General features: G+C 38.9%; 1 protein-coding gene across 3 annotated transcripts in view; it reads right to left on the reverse strand.

Moving 5' to 3' along the window:
• The window catches only part of TMEM245 (transmembrane protein 245), a 99,680-nt gene that overhangs the window by 55,975 nt on the left and 16,337 nt on the right, over nt 1-27,368 (reverse strand). Inside the window, exons 4-8 of one of the 3 annotated variants that reach the window (XM_044386752.3) lie at nt 17,473-17,589; nt 14,947-15,165; nt 12,477-12,646; nt 9,499-9,522; nt 3,995-4,099 (exon numbers count right to left, since the gene is read on the reverse strand). In XM_044386752.3, coding sequence (XP_044242687.1) covers nt 3,995-4,099; nt 9,499-9,522; nt 12,477-12,646; nt 14,947-15,165; nt 17,473-17,589 — 635 coding nt within the window. The remainder of the gene's footprint in view (nt 1-3,994; nt 4,100-9,498; nt 9,523-12,476; nt 12,647-14,946; nt 15,166-17,472; nt 17,590-27,368) is intronic. The other 2 variants (XM_044386753.3, XM_026506049.4) reach the window with 2 other exon arrangements.

The raw sequence follows: 27,368 nt of genomic DNA on the forward strand, positions 1-27,368 counted from the left end.
ATGTGCATGTGCTCTCTCTAATAAATAAAATCTTTAAATTAAAAAAAAATTTTTCAGTGAATATAAAATGCTCAGTTGACTAGCTGTTTTTTCCCCAAAGACTGAATATGTCATTCCAGTGTCCTGTGGTATTCACCGTTCATTACGAGAACTCAGTCATTATTTGTTTTGCAGTTCTCCTGTGCATAATGTGTAATTTTTCTCTTGCTTCAAGATTTTTCTTTTCTTTTTGGCTTTCAGTAGTTGGACTATGATGTGTGTCTAGTATGGTTTGTTTTGTATGTACTTATTCCACTCGGCATTTGTTGAGCTTCTTAGCTATTTTAATGTTTTTCATCAAACTTGAGAAGTTTTTGACCATTATTTCTTCAAGTATTTTTTCCACTCTTCTCTTTCTCCTTTCACTTTCTGGGGTGCGAATTACATGTCTGTCAGAATCTTTGCTCTCGGGGCGCCTGGGTGGCACAGAGGTTAAGCGTCTGCCTTCGGCTCAGGGCGTGATCCCGGCGTTGTGGGATCGAGCCCCACATCGGGCTCCTCTGCTGGGAGCCTGCTTCTTCCTCTCCCACTCCCCCTGCTGTGTTCCCTCTCTCGCTGGCTGTCTCTATCTCTGTCAAATAAATAAATAAAAATAAAATCTTTAAAAAAAAAAAAAAGAATCTTTGCTCTCATCCTACAAATCTTTGAGTCTCTCCTCAACCACTATTTTAAAAATATTTTGTTTGTCAGATGGGGTACCTTCCACTGATCTTCCTTCAAATCCGTGTTTTTTTCCTAGATCCCAAATCTGCCGTTGAGCCTATCTAGTAAATTTTTCATGTTGCTGCTCTTTTCACCTGTAGGATTTCCATCGGGTTCTGTTTCATAGTCTCCATTTCTCTGCCAGCATCTGCATTTGTTTACACATTATTAGCATACTTTTAGAACATATTTATAATAGCTGCTAAATCCAACATCTGTGCTACTTAAGTATCCACTTTTTTGTTTTTTTTCCCCCTCCAAGTCACACTTTTGTTTCTTTTGTGGTTAAAAAAATCGCTTAAAAAATTGCTTAAAAAATGCGTAACAACTCTGGATTTTGTTTTGTTCTTCTGAGAGCTGTTTTTTGTTTCAGGAAGCAATTAACTTATCTGCAGTGAAGCTGCAAAATCTGCCTTCCCTGTCGCTGATGTTTCTGCTCAGTGTTTTTTATTTTATTATTATTTTTTAAAGCCTAAAGCCTTCCCCTGAGCCTGCATAGCTTAGCAGTCAGCAAATGATTTTGGCAAAAATGCTCAGATACTTCACAATAGGAATCTTCATCGTCTGCAGCCTGAGATGTGTGAGAGTTGAGAAATGCAATCAAAGGCATAACCAATTTGCAAATCTCCCCAGACTTTCAATGTTCATAGGGCTCCTTAGGGTCTCCCATATACCAGTTTAAGATGTGTGGTTTATTAATCTTCTTATTAAGCCCTTCATTGTTCTCTTGCTTCTAGAATCTCCCCCTTTAATTTATAGTTGCTCTGTTGCCAGCCCCAAACCAAGTCTACCACCTCCCACAGGAAAAGCTACAGGTTTCTGTTGCCCAAGCTAGGCAGGATGAGAAAAACTGCAAGGAATAAAGCCACAAACCACCTGTTTTACCAGATGCAGTAACAGTTTTTCATGAACAAATACTCCTCAAATTGTTGCTTAACAGATGGTTTTCCAATGCCCTGATATGGTGTTTTTAATAACTTTTTTTTTTAATTTTTATTTATTTGAGAGAGAGACAGAGCACAAGTGGGGGGCGGGGGGCAGAGGGAGAGGGAGGAGCAGACTCCCTGCTCAGCGGGGAGCCCGACACGGGGCTCAATCCTAGGACCCTGGGATCATGACCTGAGCCGTCAGACACTTAACCAACTGAGCCACCCAGGCATCCCAGTGTTTTTAATAATTTTATACTGTTTTGTTCTTGCTTTCTGTGGAAAGGATTTATCTGACATCCTTGCCCTGCTACTACCCAAAGATGAAGCCAAAAAGGATTTTCTGACAAACTGGATGTGGATACAAAGGAAAGAATGTAGTCAAGGGTGACCCTGTGGCTTTTCACCTAAGCAAGTATAATGGAGTGGTCATTTACGCTAAAATAGTTAAACTATCAGGAGGAGAACAGACAAGCAAGGGAAGAGCTGAAATTCAGTTTTTGACATGTTACATTTGAGATGGCTATTAGACATTCAAGTGGATACTCTCATGGTGTTTTAGAGAATCCATTACTGGCTGACAGAATAAATAGATAACCAATAAGTCTCCTTCTCAAAAGCTCGGTTTCATGAGTCCTAGACCACAAAGAAGTGGTTCAGTAATACATGTTATCAAAGTTCAGGAAAGCAAAAGCTCACTGAAGCATGGGTTGAACAAAGAAAAAGGATTTGAAAAATGAACAGAATTGAGATGAGCAGTCAAGAAGACCCTAAGCATAGAAACAAAGAAAGGTAAGTAGAATAGAAGAGGAGAGAAGAAAAAAAAAAAAAAAAAGCAAGATCATATAAGGTTTCTCTAAGAACTAGAAGGTAAGAATGTATAATGGCAGGTTTAGGCAAAATATAACAAAAACAAAAAAGGTCTCTAAACAAGTCTATATGGTTTATATAAGTGACTATACATGATCAATATCCAAAGAACAGATAAGAACTACACAGAAACTGAAACAGAGATATGGAGAGAGCAAATTGTTAGGAGCAAAGACTGAGGACATACTGAGGCTGAGAATAACTGAGAACAGGACTTCCAAGTGGAGATTCACATAGCAGGAAACAATGGTAAATTCTGCATATCAGAAAATCTATTGATAACATATCTCTACAGCACTATATGAAAATTTTTCATATCCATGATTTCACATAAACTTCACAATTCCTGGAAAATAACATATCAACATCTAGGATGAGAAGTTTAGTGGACTTCAGATAAAGGTTAAGATACATAATAAAAATTTATTTTAAAAGACAGTAAGATACATCACTACAGAGAAAATTTTAGCTGTACTTTGGAGAATGGGTTTTATTTTGTTTTGTTTTTATAAAGAAGGGTGTTAAAACCTGAATGTTTGTATCCTCCCAAAATTCTTATGTTCAAATCCTAACCTTCCATATGATGGTTAAGAGGGCCTTTGGGAAGTAATTAGGTCTTGAGGATGGAGCCCTCATGATGGGATTAGTGTCGTTATAAGAAGAGACACAAGACAGGTGATCTTTCTCTCCTCCATGTGAGGGTACAAGGAGAAAATGGTCATTTCTAAACCAGACAGAGTGCCTTTACCAAGAACTTGACCATGCTGGCACCTTGATCTGAGACCTCCAAACTCTAGAACTGTGACAAATAAATGTTTCTTGTTTAAGCCACCCAGTCTGTGGTATTCTGTTACAGCAGTCCAAACTAAGAAGAGAAAGAACTGGAAATGTAAGCTGGAAGGACCCAGAAAGTAAGACATAAAGATTCTATGGTAAATTAGCAGAAAGACCAATGAGACAAAAAGGGAAGGAGCTAATCAAGAAATTCTGATCTAGTAAACAAGGAACTAACTAGATTAGGACTCATGAGACCAGATCATAGTTCTCCCATTAAAAGAAGAAGCCACTTATTCTTCACTATCTCAATTTTTTCATCTGTGATCATTTCTGAGAATTTTGATAACAAAATTAAAATGCACATAAAAAAGTTAAAAGTAGGCAAATTCATGGCGAAACTAATAATGTAAAAATCTAAATAATTTGTTATATATATTTATAATTAGAGTAAGTTTTCCATGACAGCTTCTGCCAGCTTCTTATGAGTACTATAATTCTTTTTTAAATAGGCTCCACGCCCAGTACGGAGCCCAGCTTGGGGCTTGAACTCACAACCCTGAGATCAAGACCTGAGCTTATACCAACAGTCAGATTCTGAACTAACTGAGCCACCCAGGCCCCCTGCATACTACAATTCCAACAAGAGTTTATTAATGGCAATAGCAATTGTTATACTCTACCTTTGCAGTCAGGAGAAGAGCTAAAAGAAGGGTTCCTATCACTAACAAAAATATGATGAAAATGCTTATTATTTTGTCTAACATCTTCTCCAACCAGATGATCATCTGCACAGAAACAAAAAAGAGAATTACTTATCTGTCAACCACAGCTTAATAAAAATGCATATATATTCAAATATTATTAAGACAAAATAGGATACTCAGCATTGCAAATCAAACTATGGCGTAACGATTAAAGCAGTGAAAGGCGTAAGCAACTTCAGAAAATTAATTAACAGAATTAATTACTATTGTTATATAAAAAAAGAGTTTATTATTGTCCTATCTAAGAAAAGGCAGTCAATTTGAACATAATCCATATTTACATTTGAATTCTCATACAGTGGTATATTTATTTACATTTCAAATTGTAATTTATAATCTGGTAAATATTCTAAACGAAATAAAATATTTAAATGAAATAATGATAATACATTAGCTGACCTCAAATCTCATGAAATTTTACTGTCAATCAGCAAATATAGATAGTTTTAGAAAAAGTATGCCTCTTACAAAACAGGTATGCCCGAAATTATACAGATAAAATAGGAGCAAATTAAAATAGGAATTACATTCAAAATATTTTTTTCCCTTTGATGCCATTAGGGTTACAAAACAGTAATAATAAAAATCTAATGTTAAGGTAATGATAACATCAATATCAGAATACTACCCTGGGGGGAAGGGTCAAGTAGGCAAATGCACGATCAGGAGGGGTACAAAATGGGCCTGAATTATACAGGTAATGTTATATCAAGCCAGAGGATAGACTCACTGATGTTCTTTACATCTTTTTATATTTGAAATATTTCATAACAAAATATTTCTTAAGATCTAATATTCCACTTGAAATCTCCATTCTTTTTAAAACATAAGCTTTAGGACAAACTGACTGTAAATAAAGAGTAATCATTACTGTAATGGTTATTCCTTAATCAATAATTAAAATTATGCTTTCCCTAAATGCTACTTGACATTCCATTCTGAGTAGAACTTCTCTCATCTTCCACAATCACAAATAATCCTACATTTTAAAAAATTTTTGTTCTCAGAATATATAGTAATTGACACATTTCTAGAATTCCTGCCATACAAAGCTACCATTTAACATTTCAAAAATAAAGTCAATTAGACTGATGACTGCTGAAACACCACACTGCACCCTTCAACCCCCTACAAAAGCTACAGCATTGCTGAATAAGTTAGTCTTAATTTAAATCTGAATTATGCTCTCCAGTGAGTTAAACACACAAGAGCAAAGAATGGTGGTTAAAAACAAAACAAGACTGCTAAAACATTTACTTTCCATTCCATGCTATACGCTTGCGTCCCTTTATCTTTCGTGAAAGATACTATCGCGAAGAGATCAATGCTGCAGTGAACTCAAAGATAAAAAGTTCATCTTTTATCTTGACAATTATAGCTTCAAACGGAAGAGTTAATTTTCAGTGCATGCTACCAAAGCATCAAAGACAATGCAGAGATTAAAAAAAGTAGTATCAAGTTTCTAAGATATGGAAGGTCAGATGTCATATTTTGAAAGTATGTTCTAAAGTCAATGAAACTGAAAAGTTTCACAATCAGAAACCAACTCAACACATAGTTCTTGAGACAGTTTCCTGAGGAAATAGCTAGTGTTGTATTATTCCTCTTTGCAGTTCCCAAGGCTGACAGTGCATGGCACATGGTAAAAGCTCAAATATATATTTGAACAGGCAAACATAATTTCAGAATTAAGACGAGATTTTGGTATTCACAAATTACAATTTCTAAAAATAACTTGGGAGCCCCAATTTTTTTTTAAAAATGTCTATTCTGAAATATATTTCTTTAAATGTAAATGATGTTTTATTTAGACAGTATATCTATATTTAAATCTTGGTATTTCTAACATACAAAACATGGAATTCACAAACACATTATGTATATCCACATTATAAAATCAAATTTTATGTTTTTTAAACCAGGATAGAATTTTCCTATCAGCAGCCATATACCTAAAAAATTGGGAAAAAAAATCACACTAAGAGTCACCTAAATAAAAATTTATATTCAGGGCTAACAGTGAGGGTTAGAGGTTTCATTCAAAATTTAAAATAAATAAAACCATTTAAGATGCTCAATTTATAAACTAAAAAAGATGGGGAGGGGGAATCTATTCACATTATGGCCGGCTAAGGTAAGGTGAAAAAACAGGACAAAAGGAGGTAGAGAGAAGACTGGGGAAGAGAGACAGGGAAAGACTTATTAAAGAATAAAGGGAGTTGTTTTTTTTTTTTTTTAAGTCAAAACAGGAGAAAAAAATGTGTGGCTGGGGTGAGGTGGTGCATAGAACGTAGGATCAATCAATAAAGAGGAAATAACAAAGTGGACAAAAAACTTAGATGGAGGAAAAGAACTCCCAGAAAGAGTGACTGGAACAAGACTCTGAAGGAAACAGAAACTCAGACATAGAAAGAGAAACATAGGGGTGCGTGGGTGGCTCAGTCAGTTAAGCATTTGCCTTCCGCTTGGGTCATGATCCCAGGGTGCTGGGATCGAGCCCCACATTGGGCTCTCTGCTCAGCGGGAGAGTCTACTTCTCCCTCTGCCCCTGCTCGCGCTCTCTCTCTCAAATAAATGAATGAAAGCTTGAAGGTAAAAAAAAAAAAGAAAAAGAAAAGGGAGAAACGTGGACTGAAGAAGCAATGGAGAAGCAGAAGGGAATGGAGGAGAGAATTCCTAAGAAATGCCGGAGGCACTGTTCCAGGAGACAGATCCTGTGCTGTGCTCAGCTTCGGGCAACCAGAGCCACAGCACATGTCATCACTGCCATTAGCTGTCATGACTGCCTGCCCGTAGAAGTTACACTGTCCCTGGTGATCTCCCCAGTCTTCTACACTCAGAAATTATTTTAGTTATTAAACTTTATTTTCTTTTTTTTTTTAATTTTTTATTTATTTGACAGAGATAGAGACAGCCAGCGAGAGAGGGAACACAAGCAGGGGGAGTGGGAGAGGAAGAAGCAGGCTCATAGTGGAGGAGCCTGATGTGGGGCTCGATCCCATAACGCTGGGATCACGCCCTGAGCTGAAGGCAAACGCCTAACCGCTGTGCCACCCAGGCGCCCCTAAACTTTATTTTCTTAAAGGGGAAGGGGAGTAATTTTAAAATGACATTCTGAATGTTTCCAGTGTGAATGAAGGGCATGCACTTTTTAAAATTTAGAGAGGTCAGTAAATGTCTGGTTATACTGCAAGACTTTGAAACTTCTAAACTGGCTTTATTTATAGCAAGCTATTAAGAAAGTTACCATTCCACTACTGGGTTTTCTATTTCATTATTCTGGGCCTGTAGGCTTTCATTTTGCTTTGTTTTCTTTTTTTTTTTAATCTAATTCTAGCTGAGTCTTAGTGCAAATAACCAACATTAAAAAATAAGACAAGCCTTGAGAAATAGGTTATGTCTCAATTAACCACAGATATGTTCTCTCACCCTCCCTTCCTTGAATTGGTTTCCTAGTTCACTCCACTTGAACTTGACATACCAAATACCCAATGCTGCAAATTTTCTGACTTTGGATGTAATGTAATGAAATAGACCTCAACCTACTTATGTGCTTTCCTGGAACGCACAGTCCCAGAACTTACAGCAGTCACTCCTGCTCTCCACCAATGCTTTACCTATGCTACAAAGAATCACCAAAGAAAAGAAACCATCACTTGATCTCTTAGGAATCTTTTAAAACTGAGTCATAACTGGTTAGCTATGAATTAGGCTCCTAAATTAGGTGCTCTAACTCATGTAGTCATCGAAGGTTAAATCAAATTGCACATAATGACTTTAGCTCCCCTTTATCTCACCATTTGAGGACAATTTCATTTCAATACACACAAGTTGGAGAAGTGTATAAAACCACCTACTTTGATCAAAATAAGAAAATGTGACTTTTGTTTGCAGCACTATCGTTTGCCAAGGATTGTACTCATTTACTCATATTAGTTTTGCAGGGAATGGAGGTAAAGACAAAAGCATGTATGTTGGTGGGGACAGGGGGGTCGCCAGTAAGCATACGTATGTATGTATGTATGTATTATTTATTTATTTATTTATTTATTTATTTATTTAACACACTGTTGATTTTCCAATCCGAAGTTCAGAAGTTTACAAACTGAGGGCTTCAGAGGGGAGAGGGTGGGGGAATGGGATAGACTGGTGATGGGTAGTAAGGAGGGCACGTATTGCATGGTGCACTGGGTGTTACACGCAACTAATGAATCATCAAACTTTATATCAGAAACCAGGGATGTACTGTATGGTGACTAACATACTATAATAAAAAAACATTAAAATAAAAAAAAATAAAATAAAATAAAAAAGAAGTTTAAGGCATTGTCAAGTCCCCCCTTTCTTCTTCTTCAAAAAGAAAGAAGAAAACCCTAATCTCTATACTCAAAAGTGCCACCTTGGTCTATTTCTAAGAAGTACCACATTCTTCTTAAGGTCTGCCATAATATCTCCACCGAAAATTTTAGAGTTTTTTTGTGTTTAAACACAATACACATAAATGTCATCTCTTGCTATCTGTCCCAGGGATTTGATAAATTTATATATGTGGGCTATATGTCACAAGTACAGCACTCCTAATTTATCTGGATTATCCTTTATCGAAGTTATTAAAAATGTACCTATTCCATCCAAATCATGTGAAGCATTCACCATACATACATGTGGAAAACACATGAAATTAAAGGTCACAGGCCATGACCACAATCTTTTTTAAGTTAAAAATGAAATTCTAGAATAGCTATTAAAAAAAAAAAATAGACACTATATAAAGTTACCAGCCAAGTGAATCAAGTATTTCACAGATTTATCTTTTTAAAAAAATTCCTGTGTCATTTATAAAATAAGTAGCAACAAAAAGTTCTCTTTCCGGGGCACCTGGGTGGTTCAGTCGGTTAAGCATCTGCCTTCGGCTCAGGGGTCCTGGGATCCAGCCCCACAGCTGGTTTCCTGCTCAAAAGGGAGCCTGCTTCTCCCTCTCTCTCTCTGCCTCTCCCCACTGCTCATGCTCTTTCTCTCAAATAAATGAATAAAATCTTTAAAAAAAAAAAAGTTATCTTTCCTTTTCGGTAAGTCTTGCCTAATGTGCCCTCACACATCAAACTAAGACTAGAACAGGGCCACATTATAGAGCTGAAAAGGAATGGCATTCACTCACAGCAGACAAAAGGACTACAACACAGAACTTCTTACACACACCTAGGCAAGGAGATACCAACCGTATATCCTAAATAAATAGCTTTGGGTGTTTAGCAAATTATACTGTGATAGTGTCAATGCTTCACGACCTTCCATAGCTTATTAATTTGAACTTTAAAAGCAAAAACTAATTTTGACATATGGAAACAGAATGAGCATGGAGATACAGGGGGAAGTTACAGAATTCAATAGTAAAAACCAACATCCATGTGTTCATTTACCTTCTTATTTAGCCAGTGCCAGAGCTTGAGGATAGGGGGTAAGGTAAGAAAGAGAAGATAAGAACAGTGGAACATCATTAGAGAATGCAATAATAGTATGAAAAGAAAAGAAAAGTCACCGAGAGTATGAGGAGGAAATAATCCCAGACCAAAAAAACAAGACGAAAACTAGAAAAATAATTGTAATGCATTAACAAAGTTTTAAAATCAAGTGAATACAGTGTTCGTTTAAGATATACAGTGATTAAAATAACCACAAGCTTTGTCAGCAGTTCAACAATTAAAAATACGTAAAATAACCGGCTGCTTGTCAGCTTAAATAGTCACACCAAACTCCAAAGATCGGAATAATAAGATTCTTTCACATATCACGTACCAAAAGGATTTTTAGTCCCGATATAATTCACGTTCATACACTATGTGTTCACTGAACTTTGTGATTGTGGCTTTATAGTACTGGGTATTTCACATTTTTTAAACAGTAAAACACGTCAGGGCTCATTTGGAACAGTGACCACTTGGCCAAAGAGCAGACACACCTAAGATTCTGTTAATATTTGGTGTATTTCCTTCCAACTAAATTTTTTAGACACACATTTTTCTACTTTACATAACATCCTTTCTTGCACATAAATGTTACCTCATCTAAACACCTCACAATATTTAGCGCTATAATAACTAATGCTCGTTAGTAGACACATGAGGTAAAACTTGTTAAAAATAGGATTTAAGGCATAACTAGTGATATAAAAACTATGAAAGCTAAAAAGCATAATTTCATCAGAGTAACTATAAATGCTCTTCGCAGAGTTTTTACTAAAAGTACACCCAATGCATGTTTAAGACTATACTTCGAACAATCTCCTATAGAGGAATATTTTCAAAAACACTAGTCTGATCAATCAAAATGTAACAGAAACATGAAAAATATACTTATTCCCCAAAGCAGCAGCCCATATACATTATACTAGATAGAACATGATTACAGCATCAATTATAACTAGACAAATATTCAGTTTGCAATAGCCATTTATTCTGATATGTTCATTATAGCCCAAAATGCTTGTTTTATTCATTTTACTGTCTCTCGTAAGAAGAACAAATTAGCATAAAAATTTGAATAAAAAATGACAAATTTTTACAAGGCTAATTCATCACAAATACTTTTGATACCCTCAGAACTTCAAATGACACAACTATAGAGTTGTCCTAAGTGAAGGGTTCCAAATACAAGTACGCGGGATTCTGAAAACAAGATTTAGTGTCCAACCCTTCTGATAGTGGTAAGGCTGTCAGAAGTTAACCAAAGTAAGAGTCACCCTCTTTAAACAGTCTGAAGGACTATATCTGCTCTAGTAAGACAAAGCTTCACCCCAATACCAGGAAGATGTGATAAATGTTAAAATTTATGAGAAGTCTTAGACTCTTCCTTATTTAAAAAGTTGGAAAATGAATACAAATAGGCAAATCACAAAATAAAAATATAAATAGCCAATAAGCAAACTCATTTTCATTTTTTAAAATTTCAAATTAAAATGACACTGAGATACTTCTTTTTATGAAACTGAAAAGGCTTTTTGTTACATTGTAACATCTAGCATTAGCAGGAGCTCAGGAAATGGGCACTGCCCTATGTTACACTGATGGGAATTAAAACTGGCAAATTTTCTGGATGACAGAAAGGCAATACTTAAGAAAACCTTATCTCCCTGGGGAGCCTGGGTGGCTCAAGTCGGTTAAACGTCTGGCTCTTGGTTTCGGCTCAGGTCATGATCTAGCGGTTGTGGGATTGAAACCCACATTGGGCTCTGTGCTCAGTGCTGAGTCCGCTTCAGATTCTCTCTACCTCTCCCTCTCACTCACTCTCCCAAATAAATAAATAAATAAAATCTTAAAACAAAAACAAAAAACAAAAAAAACTTATCCCCCTGCATCTCTGTTGCCCCAGGAGGAAGTCCAGCTCATACAGCACAGCACCCACAAAGAACTCGATTCGGTCTTGCCTGACTCTCCAGCCTTGCGTCTTCATATAGCCCACCATGACTGTGTCCTTGGTGCTAAGAAGTCACGCTGCAGCAGTCTCTACCTATCTCTGCATGGCTCTGTCCACCTGTTCTTCCTGCCCTGTCAACCTAATAAACTCCTACCTGTGCTTCACAATTTGCTCTGGCATCACCTCTTTGGCAAAACCTCCCGGGTCCCACTGCCTGGCCAACAGCGAGTCCTCTCTTGCTCAGGACTACCACTGAATCCTGCACACACTTTCCTCCACAAACTAAAACCACAGCTAACACACAGAGCTTACTATGAATCAGGCTCCGATCCAGAAACTATACGTTTACTAACTCATTTAACCCCCACAGTCGTTCCCCGAGGTGCATGCTATTATATTTATTGTACTGATAAGGAAAACAAGGCATAGAAAGGTTAAGAAATTCACCCAAGATCACATAGCTAGTAAGCAGCAGAACTGGGATCTGAAACCAGTTTGGAATCAGGGTTCACGCTCCTAACCAATGCCTCTAAATTTTAATGGATTGCTGTCTCTCCACTAAACAGAGTTCCTGCACCTAATTTTCTGTGAGTCAGTGGATTTTCCTGAGGACTTAGCCCACTACCTGACATGTGGGAATTACTCCAGAAACACCACACTGAGGCGCCATTACCTGGCAATATAATTTTAGGCATGTCACTTATCGTTCCAGATTTCAATTTGGTCCTTCTAAAATGAGTTGAACAGCTGTTCCATAATAACCTTTTCTCCCATTTTAAGAGGGAAACCTACATACACAATACTGATTTAAACTAAATCTACCCTATCCTTACAGAAAGCCAAAATTCTAAACTTGAGGTTTCATCACAGATGTAGACATTAAATGTGTCATCAACAATCACAGTACAAACACCAAATACTATGACACAGACTCTATGTATACATAAACTCCATTAAAACAGTCCAAGTGCTTAAAATACAATACCTTGCTATCAACTTTTAACAAGAATTTTCCAAGCCCAACAACAGGCCATGGGGCAAGAGCCTCCTGCCGCTCCCTCAGAAAGTGCTCCACGGCCTGCCACCACACCAGGCAGCGTTTCTCCAGGAAGTCCACAACTCCAAAGTGAATAACAAGCTTTTTGAGGATCCAGACTAGAAAGAAGGAACACATACAAAACCAAAACACAGATTACAAAGTCAGAACATGAAAAGGTCCTTTAATTTCACGTGACCTTTCTAAAACAGCGAAGCTATTATTAAATAAAAACCAATTAAGAGGGGCGCCTGGGTGGCTCAATCGGTTAAGCATCTGCCTTCGGCTCCCAGGATCTTGGGGTCCTGGGATCGAGCCCAGCATTGGGCTCCCTGCTCAGCGGGAGTCTGCTTCTCCCTCTCCTCTGTGCTCTCTCTCTTAAATAAATAAATAAAATCTTAAAATCAATTAAGAAAAAAAGGCAAGGAGAGAGATGAAAAGTTCGCGGTATTCCAAGGTGACAGAATTAGGACAAATAACTTATCACACAATTCCCGCCTGCCTATGTACTACCTTCGCCATGAAGGCCGAATCCCTGAAGGAGCCAGGGATTATTTCACAGCCCGTATAAAAGTAAGATACTCTGATCATCATTTCAGGGACTACAATCCTAGCCCCTCATACCTTGCTCTTCCAGGATAAAGAATACTAACCCCTAACATGTCCCAATTTCCTTGGCTATTATAGATTCTCTTGCAAATGTTATTCTTCTCCTTGGATATTTAACAATGTTAGTGGCCAGAAAAGTATCGAGGATTCCAGCCACACCATGATTTTATATCTCTGGTATCTGTATTTCTCTACTTGATGCTGCTCTGTACATGTGAAACTCTCAGCAGGCTTCAGCAGAGAAGCAGAGTAGGGACAAGCAGGGTTGTTACAGATGGTCCCTGAGGCTATGCAGGGCACCGCCTCTGCAGAGACCACTCACGGAGCACAATACGAATGTACCCTCTGCACTGGGCAGCGAGGCTGTCCTACAAGCAGGGGGTGAGCTTCCTATTAAAGGCCAACTAAGAAGATGGTGTGGCCAGAAGGAAGTGCTACTTATCTGTGGGGGTACCTTGAAGTCTGGACCCTGGATAATTGATCCCAACTATTATAATTTCCCTGGGGAAAGTCTGGGGATTTCTGTGTCCTTAGCCTGGGCCACGCAATCTAATGGTTCACAGTTTACTCTTCTGAACCATGAACTCAGTGTTACATGCCAGTTCAACAATTCCATCATTAACATTTCTAAATCTCTACAGAGATCCTAGGAAAGCTCCTATGGTCTCTAGAATAAGCTCAGAGTAATTATAGGCTGTAGAAAATGTTCTGGGGGCCACCTGTTCAAAGCCTGCTCTCCTAAAGCCACGTCAAATTGTTATGATGGTCTGAAGGTCAAGAAAGGACTAGGATAAATGTTAAGTCCTGCTAACAAATTTTAAAGAGAAGGGGGTGCCAACAGTACCTGACACATTTGGCAGCATAAAATAAATCATTTGGTAACACCAAAAATGTATGGAACAATCCAGAAAGAGCAATTTAAACTATTTCACTAAGCATTTCTACAAATTCCTTAACAGAAAGCATGGCAATGGTATGTACTCTGTGACTTGCTCAGTTACAACTGTTATCTTGTTCCAACTGCCAAACAGAAGCTCTGTTCGAGGATGCAAGAAGCAGATACAAACTCTGAGCTTCACATTCTGTGCTCCCCAAGGACAGGCACTACACGGTGTTCCGATCATAACAAATCTTTAAAAAGAAATTTTTTTAAAAAAAGGTAACTATTTCATTAACTGTCCAAGTTAATGAGAATATTAAGTTTTAATTAAAACTAAGGATCTAGAAAGTAAATGGTCCAATGAGTTTAGATTTTTAAACCATGGTGAATAGGCTACCAAAAAGGAAATTCTGTTTAAATCAATAGTGAAAAGCTTTAATAAAGGAGAAAGGACTCATCAAATTTAGGAGGTATCTGGATGGCAGGACCCCGAGCATCAACTGAGGACTTAATAAGTTTGAAAAGGGGGCACTTGGGTGGCTCACATCTGCCTTCGGCTTAGGTCATGATCTCAGGGTCCTGGGATTGAGCCCCGCATCAGGGCTCCCTGCTCAGCGGGGAGTCTGCTTCTCCCTCTGCCTCTGCCTCTCCCCTGCTCATGTTCTCTCTGTCTCTCTCAAATAAATAAAATCTGTAAATAAATAAATATATATATAAATATAAATAAATATATAAATATAAATATATATATTTCCAACCACGAAAGCATGAAATAAAAGACTCTTCCACAACTCACCTGAATTACTTACCTTTCCAGTCTTAGAAGACCGCTTTAAATATACAATTGTTTTATTCTTAAAAGAGAGTAATATTACCTCAAATATTACAATGCAGAAGTTAAAGAAGTCTTCAAACACAGAGCATAATTACCCGCAATAGGCACAGGCAGCAGCTGCACTATCCACAGGTTCAGCCAGAGCTGCACTCCGATAATGGCCCACACGAGGGACACGAAGTAGATGTCGCTGGTTTTCTTCTTCCTGACAAACGTTCCCATTTCAGGCCTTTTTCTGCCCAGAGTGGGTGAAGGGGAGGAAGGTGAAGGAGAGGAGGATAGCGCAGGAGGGGGTTCTCCTCTGTCCATGCTTTCTGAAAAGGGGGGGGAATCACCACTCTATTAGTCCACATTAGTTAACAGTCCTACGGAGCAATTCGCTGGACTACTCTATTGTAAGCCTCCAAAATGGACTGTGAGAGTGTGATCGCACTGGGTTAACTGGATGTATGTTGGCACATGCACCGGAAAATGTGTGGAGAATTACACTACTGACCGTAATTATATCTAGGGAAATTAAGTTTGTTGGGGGGTAGGGTGGGAATGGTGATTTACTTGTTACTTTATATATTTCACACTGTTCAAAGTTTTATGACAAATATATATAATATATATATATATTATACATAAACAAAAAACTATGACAAAATAGCTGAGAATTATAATTAGCCCATGAAAACTCCTCAAACTGTATAAAGCAACAAATATTAACATACAGAATTCCTAGATCTGAAAATGCCTCCTCTTTTAATATAATTTTATTAGATATATATGTATATATTTCTGATACAACATGGCTTTTTGGTGCCATTTCACTTAAAATGGAGCCAACTGCTCTTAAAGGAAGGAACCCAGGGCTTTGAAACAGGTCTGTCCCTTAGAATGAGAAATAAAACAATGACGGATTGCTGGGGGTGAGGAATTTTCAAATATAGGAGACCTTACCAAATGATTTCACATAAGGTACTGTTTTCTAACAATGAAACTACCACGTTACCCTTTACTACAGGGTTATATTATTTCTATTTCCTGCTTTTACCAAAACATATCATATACCTCAAAATCATGTAAGTCTTAAAGCAATATTACTCAGTATATGCCACGATGATGAAAAGGAGTAAGACCCTACAACCTGCAATTTACCTCCCATAAAAAAAGCTAATGACAAAAATATATTATGATTCATATAAAGTCTCGAAAATAAAGGAAAGAAACAATAACCATCACCCCAGCTCCCTATTTGTCCCATAGTTTTTACATAGTTTTATGTAGTTATATCGTGTTCCACTTACCCTGTCGCACTTTCCTCCTTCAGCTGAATGTCACCTCCAGGAGAGCTAAGACCTTGTCTGTCTTGTTCTCCCTCCGCTGAATAGCACATAGAATAGTACCTGACATACAGTGGGTGCTCACTAAATACTGCTGGAAGACAGCCTTCCCTCTCATTGCATAATGTTCATAAGCAACTACACAGCAGCCCTCTGAGTGCTATATTATAATGTCCTTAGAGCATCTTCTAATGTCACATGTTTATCTGTGAGTAAATTGTTACTACTGATACACTAGCACCACGGTAAGTCAGCCCACCTCACTAGAACGAACATTCTACCATGAGGTCTGGTGCTAAAGACCAAACTAGTTATATGTTTGACTTCGCTCTTTGAGAATCTTTTTAATTTGGAAACTTCATGTTGGTGGGTGTGGCAGATACTTAGAAGAATAAGTCCATAACCAAATCATCATCCCCTCTTCATTTTGAAAACATGATTCAATGTGCAATAAAGATGTGTTTTCCTACCACCCCAAAGGACTTTTCCTTAGCTGATCCCTCCTTTCAAGACTTTTGTAAAGTCAGTTCTTCAGGAAGAGCTCACCAAAAATATTCCTTAACTGCAAATCCCCTGGCACTAATAGACTGCTTGGCACAGAGATGGCCCTTTCCTTCCTGAACTCTATGTGAGTACAGTGTGACTTCAAAGCTGATATAAATCTACCAGCTAGATCTCTTAGGACCCTGGGATCCAGAACAACCAAACAGGTCCGTTTTAGGGGAAACAGTTAATATATTAACAGCATGAGGCATGCAAAGCAAACTTTGAGAAGAAAAGCAAGAAATGCCAAAGAAATGGATGACCGTAAGACAGAAAAGAAAAACCAAAGAAAAAACTGGGTCAACAACAAAAGCAATGTGAAGAGTTAGAGCAAAACAGAACAGTGGAGAAGAACTGACAGCTATATACGTGGAAAATAAGGAAAGGATTAAGTGGGAAAAAAATATGGAAGAAGGTACATAGGGCACCAAGAAAAAGAAAATAAAATGAAAGTGAGAAGGAATAACAAAAAAAAAATAAGAAAAGCATTTGATCTAAAAAAAAAAAAGGAAAAGATGAAGATTCAAGATAAGAAACATAAAAAGGTAAATAATTAAAAGCACGAAAAATGTGATTATGTGAGAACAAGGATGAGAGAAGGAAAAAGTGTAAAAATCAGAGGAAATCAAAGGAAAATGAAGAACCAGTAAATTGCATTCTGTGATGCTCATGTCCTTAAGTTTATCCTTTATAAAGCATATTTCATTTTCCAGAATGATTTTGAAAACATTCCTTCGTAAGGTGAGTCACCTGCAGGTTGGGCGGAGGGCGGGTCCTCGGGGCTCGATTCGTACCCTGTGATAGAGATGGCCAAGGTTGCTAGAGTAGAAGCCGCCATGGAAATAACCTGCCCTGGTAACTCTGCTCCTGTAAAACAAGCATGTGTTTAAAACTTTTTTAAGCAAAGTGGGAAACAACTGCTGCAAACTGAAACATAGTCCTCAGATTTCAAAAGCAATAAAACGAAATGGTTATTAACTGATCCACTGGACCAGGGATTCTTCACCAAGGGAGACTGCTTAAGAATCAAAAGCAAGGGGCGCCTGGGTGGCTCAGTCGTTAAGCGTCTGCCTTAGGCTCAGGGCTTGATCCCAGAGTCCTGGAATCGAGCCCTCATTGGGCTCCTCCGCTGGGAGCCTGCTTCTTCCTCTCCCACTCCCCCTGCTTGTGTTCCCTCTCTCACTGGCTGTCTCTCTCTCTCTGTCAAATAAATAAATAAAATCTTAAAAAAAAAAAAAGAATCAAAAGGAAAGTCTGCTAAAAATTTGGTTCCTGGACTCTGCATATCAGTCTCCTTTAGGAACCTCACACTGGTGCGTGCAGCTGAGAGTAGATATCTAAATGTGGAGTCCGCTTTTTTACTTTTTAACTTCACAAGTTAATGTGAATGCACATCTCTGTTGAAAAACATTGCAACACCAAGTCTGTGAGTTTCCTGAATGCAGACCGTCTTACTCCCCTTTGTGTCACTAGCTCCCAGTACAGTATGGAATGGCCAACACTTGGTGCTCTCAATAAGAACATTCCATGAATGAACAGGCAAACATATGGGTACTAGGCAAAGCCATATAGCTCTATGAAGTACATAATTCAGTACAGGCAAAATCCACCACTGAGAGTCTAAAATATATTATTACTCTGTTTCATATTATATGTTCCCATGTTAAGTTCCTAAAAGGTAGTGCGCCAAGCTTAATCATCTGCCCTGAACTCAAATAAAACATTTACTGGTCAATGAGGTCTGTCTATAACGGTCAGCCTTTAATCTGCGATGGCAGACAACACGGACTAGCTCACACAATACCAGGTTCTAGCATGCTTTCCTCCTCCAAGAGACTGGAAAGCTACAAACTATATTTCTTAGACTCCCCTGTAGCAAAGGTCCCATGTATAAGGCAGTTTCTACCAAGCAGGCACATGTGTGCAACACCTAGAAGACCAAAGTGGGACTCACTGTAATTTGGACACTCTCATGTCAAACAGTCATGGAGGCATATGGTTTTTCTGCAGAACTTACTTAGCAGAAGTTCTAAAAGTTCTGCTATCTGATGTCTAACTTTGTGGCAGCTGTGGTACTTCTGCTCAAATAGTCCTTTGGTGTCACTGAGCACTTTACCCAGTTGCATTGCTTCTGCCTGTGTCAGATCCAAGCTTAATTAATTGTCTGGTCTTCCCAAAAATCCTACATGTAAAAATTCTACATGCTGACCACTCTCTCCTTCTATTTAGACTAGCTGGTGTGGACTCTACTGTCCACAACTAAGAGCACGAACACTCACCAAATCATATAACCACACTCATAGAGATGGAACCTCACTTTTGGTAGGCCAATATACAATGTAACAACATAGAATTCTGCCAAGCCAATGAAAATAGCCTTGACCATTCAGAAAGCCAATGAATTTCAGCTCCAAAGGAATTCCACCCACTCAGCAAATCCAAGGCTGGCCATCTCCCAGAGACAAGTAGACCAGGCCCTGAAATGGCTCACTGATCCTGAACCATCAGGATCAAGAGCATGCACCTTACTCAACCATATCCTATTCTTCCTCTAATAAATGCTTAACAGAGGTTTATTTTTAGGCAATCCAAGAGAAAGTCAAATTCATGATCTGGGAAGAGAACAAGGGATCTGGATTAGGATCTCTTCTTCTGGCCTAAGTATGTAAGATGTTTCTTACACGCCAATGAGGGAACAAGGTTGAGAGCGAAAGACACTGTCTTTCATGTCTCACATGTCCTCATTACTCACTGTATTGAATGCTAGGGATAAAGACACAGACCCTGCCCCCATGGAGTCTAGTGGAAGAGACAGATACGAATTAAAGAACCACATGGGAAAAAAAAAATTCTTACTGTACTTAGGGAATAATTTGTTAATTCACCTTAAAAAAAAAAAGAAAAAGAAAAAGAGGGGCACCTGGCTGGCTCACTTAATAAAGCATGTGTGCTACTCTTGATCTTGGGGTTGTGGGTTTGAGCCCCACAATGGGTATACAGATTACTTAAAAAATAAAAATAAAAAATAAAAAAAGAACCACACAAACGTGAATGCATACAAACTACAGTGACTGCTAGAAAGGAAACATACAAGCTATTTTATGAACTCCTAACTGAAAAAATCTGATTTAGTCTGGAGAATCAGGAATAGCTTCTCTTTAAGAAATGAAAATGAAGCTGAGAATCAGAAAACAAAAGGAAATAAAAGGCATCCAAATTGGCAAAGAAGAAGTCAAACTCTCACTCTTCACAGATGACATGATTCTCTATATAGAAAACCCAAAAGACTCCACCAAAAAATTGCTAGAACTGATACAGGAATTCAGCAAAGTTACAGGATATAAAATCAATGCACAGAAGTTAGTCACATTTCTATGCACTAACAATGAGGCAGAAGAAACAAAATTAAAGGAATTGATCCCATTTACAATTGCACCAAAAACCATAAGATACCTAGGAATACACCTAACCAAAGAGGTAAAGGATCTGTACTCTGTATATAACATTTATGAAGAAATTGAGGAAGACACAAAGAAACAGAAAAACGTTCCACGCCCATGGATTGGAAGAACAAACAGTTAAAATGTCTATGCTACCCAGAGCAATCTACACATTTAATGCAATCCCTATCAAGATACCATCAACTTTTTTCACAGAGTTGGAACGAACAACCCTAAAATTTGTATGGAACCAGAAAAGACCCCAAATAGCCAAAGGAATGTTGAAAAAGAAAACCAAAGCCGGAGGTATCACAATTCCAGATTTCAAGCTATATTACAAAGCTGTAATATTCAAGACAGTATGGTACTGGCATAAAAACAGACACACAGATCAATGGAACAGAATAGAGAACCCAAAAATGGACCCTCAACTCTATGGTCAACTGATCTTCAACAAAGCAGGAAAGAACATCCAATGGAAAAAAGACAGTCTCTTCAACAAATGGTGTTGGGAAAATTGGACAGCCACATGCAGAAGAATGAAACTGGACCACTTCCTTATACCATACACAAAAATAGACTCAAAATGGATGAAAGACCTAAATGTGAGACTGGAATCCATCAAAATCCTAGAGGAGAACACGGGCAGCAACCTCTTTGAACTCGGCCGCAGCAACTTCTTGCTAGACACATATTCAAAGACAAGGGAAACAAAAACAAAAATGAACTACTGGGACTTCAACAAGACAAAAAGTTTTTGCACAGCAAAGGAAATAGTTGACAAAACTAAAAGGCAACCTATGGAATGGGAGAAGATGTTTGCAAATGTCTTATCAGACAAAAGGTTAGTATCGAAAATTTATAAAGAACTTACACCCAAAAAATAAATAATCCAATCAAGAAATGGGCAGAAGACATGATCAGACATTTCTCCAAAGACATCCAAATGGCCAAGAGACACATGAAAAAATGCTCCACACACTTGGCATCAGGGAAATACAAAACAAAACCACAATGAGATACCACCTCACACCAGTCAGAACAGCTAAAATTAACAAGTCAGGAAACAATAGATGTTGGGAGGATGTGGAGAAAGGGGAACCCTCTTATACTGTTAGTGGGAATGCAAACTGGTGCAGCCACTCTGGAAGACAGTATGGAGGTTCCTAATAAAGTTAAAAATAGAGCTACTCTATGACCCAGCAATTGCACTATTAGGTATTTATCCAAAGGATACAAACATAGTGATTCGAAGGGGCACAGGCACCCTTATGTTTATAGCAGCAATGTCTACAATAGCCAAAATATGGTAAGAGCCCAGATGTCCATCTACAGATGAATGGATAAAGAAGAGGTGGTATACACACACACACACACACACACACACACACACACACACACACACACAGGAAGATTACTCAGCCATCAAAAAGAATGAAATCTTACCATTTGCAATGATGTGGATAGAACTACAGGGTATTATCCTAGCGAAATAAGTCAGTCAGAGAAAGACAAATATGATTTCACTCACACGTGGAATTTAAGAAACAAAACAGATGAACATAGAGAAAGGGAAGGAAAAATGAGACAAAAACAGAGAGAGAGAGACAAACCATAAGAGATTCTTAACTACAGGAAACACTGAGGGTTGCTAGAGGGGAGGTGGGTGGAGGGAGGGAGGAACTGGGTGAATGGCATTAAGGAGAGCACTTGATGGAATGAGCATTGGGTGTTATATGCAACTGACGTATCACTAAATTCTACCACTGAAACTAATAATACAGTATATGTTAATTAAATTGAATTTAAATTAAAATAAAATGCAAAAAAAGAAAAGAAAATGAAGCTGATATACAAAGGATGAGAAGGAATTAAACAAAAGAATGTAAAGAATAATATTTTGGGCAGAAGGAGGTGAGTAGGAAGACTGTAAGTGAAGACACTAGCAGGTTAAAGATAGTGTAAGAAGGCCAGTGTGTCTGGAACACAGCTAGCAGGAAACTGGTATCAAATAAACCAGGCTGGACATGGTGAGCAAGATGATGCAAGTCACAGAAGACCACAGTAAGTACTTTAGGCTTTATTCTAAAAGGAGTAGGAAAGTAGTGAAGAATTTTAAACAGGATAATAATATTTCTACTGAAATGTTATTGAGATAATTGTAGCTTTACATGCAATTGTAGGAAATAACACAGAGAGATCCTGTCTACCCTTTACACAGTTTCCCCCAGTGGTAACATCGTGCAACACTGAGGTACAATATTGTGACAAGAATTATCAGCATGGACACAAAATATAGGACAGGCTCATCACTGCAAGGATCTCTCGTGTTGCCCCTTCAGGAGCACACCCAGCCCCCTGGTTTGTAAATAAATGAAGTTTTGAAATATAAAAAGATCCATTCTTGCTGTTTGGTCAAGAGCATATCGGAGGGGATGAAGAATGGATACAGGGAAAGAAGTTATGGCAATACTACAGGCAAGACATGACGATAGCATGGTCTGCGGCAGCTAGCGGGGAAGATGTCAGAAAAGTAGCTGCATTTAAGAGGCAGGGAGTAGGGATGCCTGGGTGGCTCAGTTAGTTAAGTGTCTGCCTTTGGCTCAGGTCATGATCCCAAGGTCCTGGAATTGAGTCCCACATCAGGCTCCCTGCTCAGTGGGCAGCCTGCTTCTCCCTCTGCCTGCCACTCCTGCTGCTTGTGCACGTGCTCTCTTGCGTGCTCTCTCTCTCTCTCTGGCAAATAAATAAATAAATAAAATCTTAAAAAAAAAAAAAAAAAAGAGGCAGGGAGTAGTCAAAATGGACCAGACTTGATGATGAACCCATAAAGGAAATAAAAGAGACGAAGGGTTAAAGGTAAGCCCCAAGTTTCCAGATTATGGTTATACAGATAACCACAAGGGAATACCCTGTTGACAACCATGGAGGGGAAGAGGAGGAAGATCTGAACTTATTAACGTGCTTTTTTAGACTTCCAGACAGAAATTTCAAAAACAAACTGATTACACCGGAGACAAGACAGGACTTAGATTTCTGTGAACCCAAGAGAGGTTTCTTAGGCTCCACTGGAGAGCAGAGGATGGGAATGCCTATGACTAATGGCCCGGGATAGCAGAGCAGAAAGAGAAAAAGACTTCCAGTCAGAATTCAAACAAAGTGTTCTCCCTTACATAAGATTAAAGACTAGTCACAGGTCCTAAATTACTAAACCCACCTCTTCACAAGTAATTTAATCAAGTAGTGACTCATCTTTGAGAGAGTCTGAAAAATAAGCCCCTTGTATTAAGTCGCTCCCCAGTAACCATTTTATAGCTCCTTCAATATGGACTTTGAGTTTGGCTGCAGTTTGACTTCTGTTTCTCAACTCCCATTAAGTCCTCATTCACCAAACAGATGACCAGGCTACATGCTGAGATAAGAAACTGACCCACGTCCCTAGTTCAGTCTGATATTTAGACTATCAGTTACGATTCAGTAAGTGAGGAGCGAATGTGAAAACAAGTGTAGCATATTTGAGGAGCACAGAAGATGGAAACCTAATCTATGCAGGGAAGGGCCTCCAAAGGTGCTACGTGACAAGAATGGCAAAAGATGCCACCCTTTAAATCCATTTAAATATGTTATCCAGATAAAAAAAGACAGAGCAAGTCTATCTTGGAGGGGATGGGAGAGGATGATGTCTCAGAAGGCAGAGCGAGAAAAGGTTTCCCGAAAGACAAAAAAAAGCAGGTGTAAAGACACAAAGGCAAGGAAAAGCAGTGTCCTGTTCAAAAAACTCTAAGAAGTCCAATCAGGCCAGGACATATGGTACAATGAAAAGAGTGGAGAGACACAAGGATGCAGAGGGAGAACGGAACGTCTCACATGTACTAGGCACCCAGGCAGTACAATCACTGCAAGCCAGTGCCGGGAGCACAGGTGAGGAAACAAGACAGCCCAGGTTCAAATCCCAGGTCTATTCCTTACTAACTAGATGACCATGGGCAAGTTACTTAAAATCCTCCATGTATGAAATGGGATTTATATAAATTCCTATTTCATGTGACAATTAAGTGAAACAATACATATGAAATAATCAGAACAATGCCTGGTATGAATGGCTTGCTCAATAAATGTTAGCTATCTCAAAACCATTGGCTTTGATAGTATAAACTATGAGCATAAACCACTAGCACTCCTATAGTATTTGTCTGTGCCTCTCATCCCTTTTCTACTTCATTTTATAGCCATTTTCCTAGATCTTATGCCCCTAGTGCACATTTTTAGATCTCCCCGCAGAGTTATGTGAAATATCTTGCATCCAGTAGGCACTGACAGACTTACGGAAAAGTTAAGACCAATAAATTAAACCTTTACAACTATAGCTTAAAGACTCTCCAACTTGCTGATGTCACTAAAATAAAGCAGTAAATATTCAATGAACCATCACTAAGTCAATGAAAACTATGCAATATCATCCTCGTTGATAAACAATTTAGCAAATTTTTAGAGCGCCTGAAACTTCGCAAAGGAATGAAAAGAGTAGCACACAGGGAAAATCCAGAATATCTGAAAACTATGGATGTAGGACTTGACAACTGCTCTTATTCCTCAAACAGGCATTTTAACAATTTCTGCCTTAGTGATATACTCCCGCACTTCAAAAACCCCAAGGGTTCTGGCAGAAATGATGAACTAAAAACACAAGAACGCCAGGACGAAGAATCTAGGCAAAGTCACGGTACTGGAAAAGAAGCCCCAGCTAAAAATAAGCACACAGACAAGGGCACATAATCTTGGGACCTAAGAACTATAAACAAAAAAAGGAAAGAGCATCCAAGGTTTCAAGTATCAATCTACGCAGAGACAGGGCCAGCATCAAGTGGAGGCCCAAATAACAGGGATCTACACGAGGCCAAACAAGCAGGCCACTAACATTAGCAGCCTAGCACCAGGGGTCAGAAACTCATGGTCTGGCACCTGAGACACCGACAACAGAATCTGTTAATATGGCTAGCTCAACAACAGGCAGAACAACATTTCTAATACCCAGGGGATGATATATTTCGAGAACAGTCTAAATAAGGAGATACTCGATCTACTTAGTGCTCGTTCATAGTGATAGTGGCAGATGCCAGAAATACATCCAAGGATGCTTACTGGAAGGGGGCTCTACCACATACCAAGTAAATCTCCCCAGCATGCAAAGTTCCCTTTGAAGAAGGCTTCTGTTTCCATCACTAATGTGGAAAATATGCCTCCCTCTCGATGGCTTCTAGGATCACTTCATTATACTACTGGTCAGTAGCAAGGGTTTGGATATGGACCAGCAGGAGTTTCTCTAGGCCTATTTAACTCACTGTGTCAGACTGGGCAGTAACAGATGAGCAGTAGAAATTTAGTTTGTTCCTTTTCTTTTTCCAGTTTGGTCTTAACTGGACCAAACATGTTCGCTCATATTACATATTATCCCAAAATGATTAAGGCAACTACTAAGCCTTCCCTGCCAAGGTATTTCTGATCATTTATAAACAATCACCAATATTTAGAGGAACAGACCCAGCTGCACTTGCCCATACTTGTCAGACTGGGTGTCCAGGGTATTAAAGACACATCTGGTGCTTGTTTGCCTAGCTTTTGAAAAAGCACTTCTAAGTGTAAATTTACTCAGAGTAAATGGCTTTCTGAGTCTACGTTTCTTCATCTGTAAAGTAAGTACCAATCCCACTGGATTATTAAGAAAATTAAATAAGATAGCATGTTTAAAGAGCCCAGCAGGGCCTCACTCATGTTGCTATTATTAACGATAATGCCAGCGTCCTTTTCTCACAAGCCAAGGACACACACTGAAGTTGGATTCCAACCAAAACTGAAGTTGGTTTTTATCAAGTGAGACATGATCCAGGAGGCAGAGAAGCTAGTTCCTGAACTTGCGGTAGGCCAACAGGGCCCACAGGTAAGACCGAGGAGCTCACAACCACAACTGAGTGCAACCCTTTTCAAGATGACTGATGCTTGTTCAAAGAACACCAGGCTTTGAGTCAAGGACCATAAGTTTTTTTTGTTTTTTTTTTTTAAAGATTTTATTTATTTATTCGACAGAGATAGAGACAACCAGCGAGAGAGGGAACACAAGCAGGGGAAGTGGGAGAGGAAGAAGCAGGCTCATAGCGGAAGAGCCTGATGTGGGGCTCGATCCCAGATCGCCGGGATCACGCCCTGAGCCGAAGGCAGACGCTTAACCGCTGTGCCACCCAGGCGCCCCCAAGGACCATAAGTTTTAAATCTTAGCTCTACCAGTCGCCCGTGTGGGCAAGTCACTTAAACTCTGAAATTAAATGCCTTCATTACAAGGGTTTTTGGTTTTTTTTTTTGGTTTTTTTGGGGGGGTTATTTATGGATTTAAAAGGACAGTACATTTTAAAACACAAATAGAAAGTAGACACTTAACATTTCTTCCCTCCATTATCTTGGAGTTCCAGAAAATGCCAAGTAAGAGTTCCCACGGTCTGAGAGAAAACCACTGACTAAGGCCCCCGGGTTCAGAAGGAACCACTGAAACCAACTCCATGATGATCCACAAGAAGATGTTCCCAGATCAGGAACTAAACAAACTTCATGCTTTGATCCGAAGGATTAATTCTGCGAATCCAGTGACCCATACACCTTAAAAGCTCCTACAACAGCAAGATTCAAAGCTCAGAAGACACAGAGAAAGATGCCCACACTGGTGACTATTAGACATGTCCTCCAATGGGACAGTGGAAACGATAAGGAAATAATAAATGCACACATTATCACGGCAAACGGCAGTGCATTAAAGCCCTCCTGTGCCTAACTATATTACAGTGACATCTACAGGACAGAACTGACCATAATAAAAGGGAAAGGCTGTCCTGATACGGACTAGATGGGTTGAATTCTGATGCCTAAAAGACACAAGGTTCTAGGGGCAAGAAGAGTCAGAAATTTAGGGGAAAAAAATGTTTAAAAGGCCTATTTTATGATGAAGACTACCTAGACTAGAAATCTATGAAAGGACATTAGATCAAGAATAATCTATTCTGGGGGCACCTGGGTGACTCAGTTGTTAAGGTCTGCCTTCAGCTCAGGGAGTGATCCCGGTGTCCTGGGATCGAGCCCCGCATCGGGCTTCATGCTCCACTGGGAGCCTGCTTCTTTCTCTCTCACTCCCCCTGCTTGTGTTCCCTCTCTCGCTGGCTG

The sequence above is a fragment of the Ursus arctos genome, unplaced genomic scaffold (assembly GCF_023065955.2).
Source record: "Ursus arctos isolate Adak ecotype North America unplaced genomic scaffold, UrsArc2.0 scaffold_18, whole genome shotgun sequence".
In the NCBI taxonomy this organism is placed as follows: Eukaryota; Metazoa; Chordata; class Mammalia; order Carnivora; family Ursidae; genus Ursus; species Ursus arctos.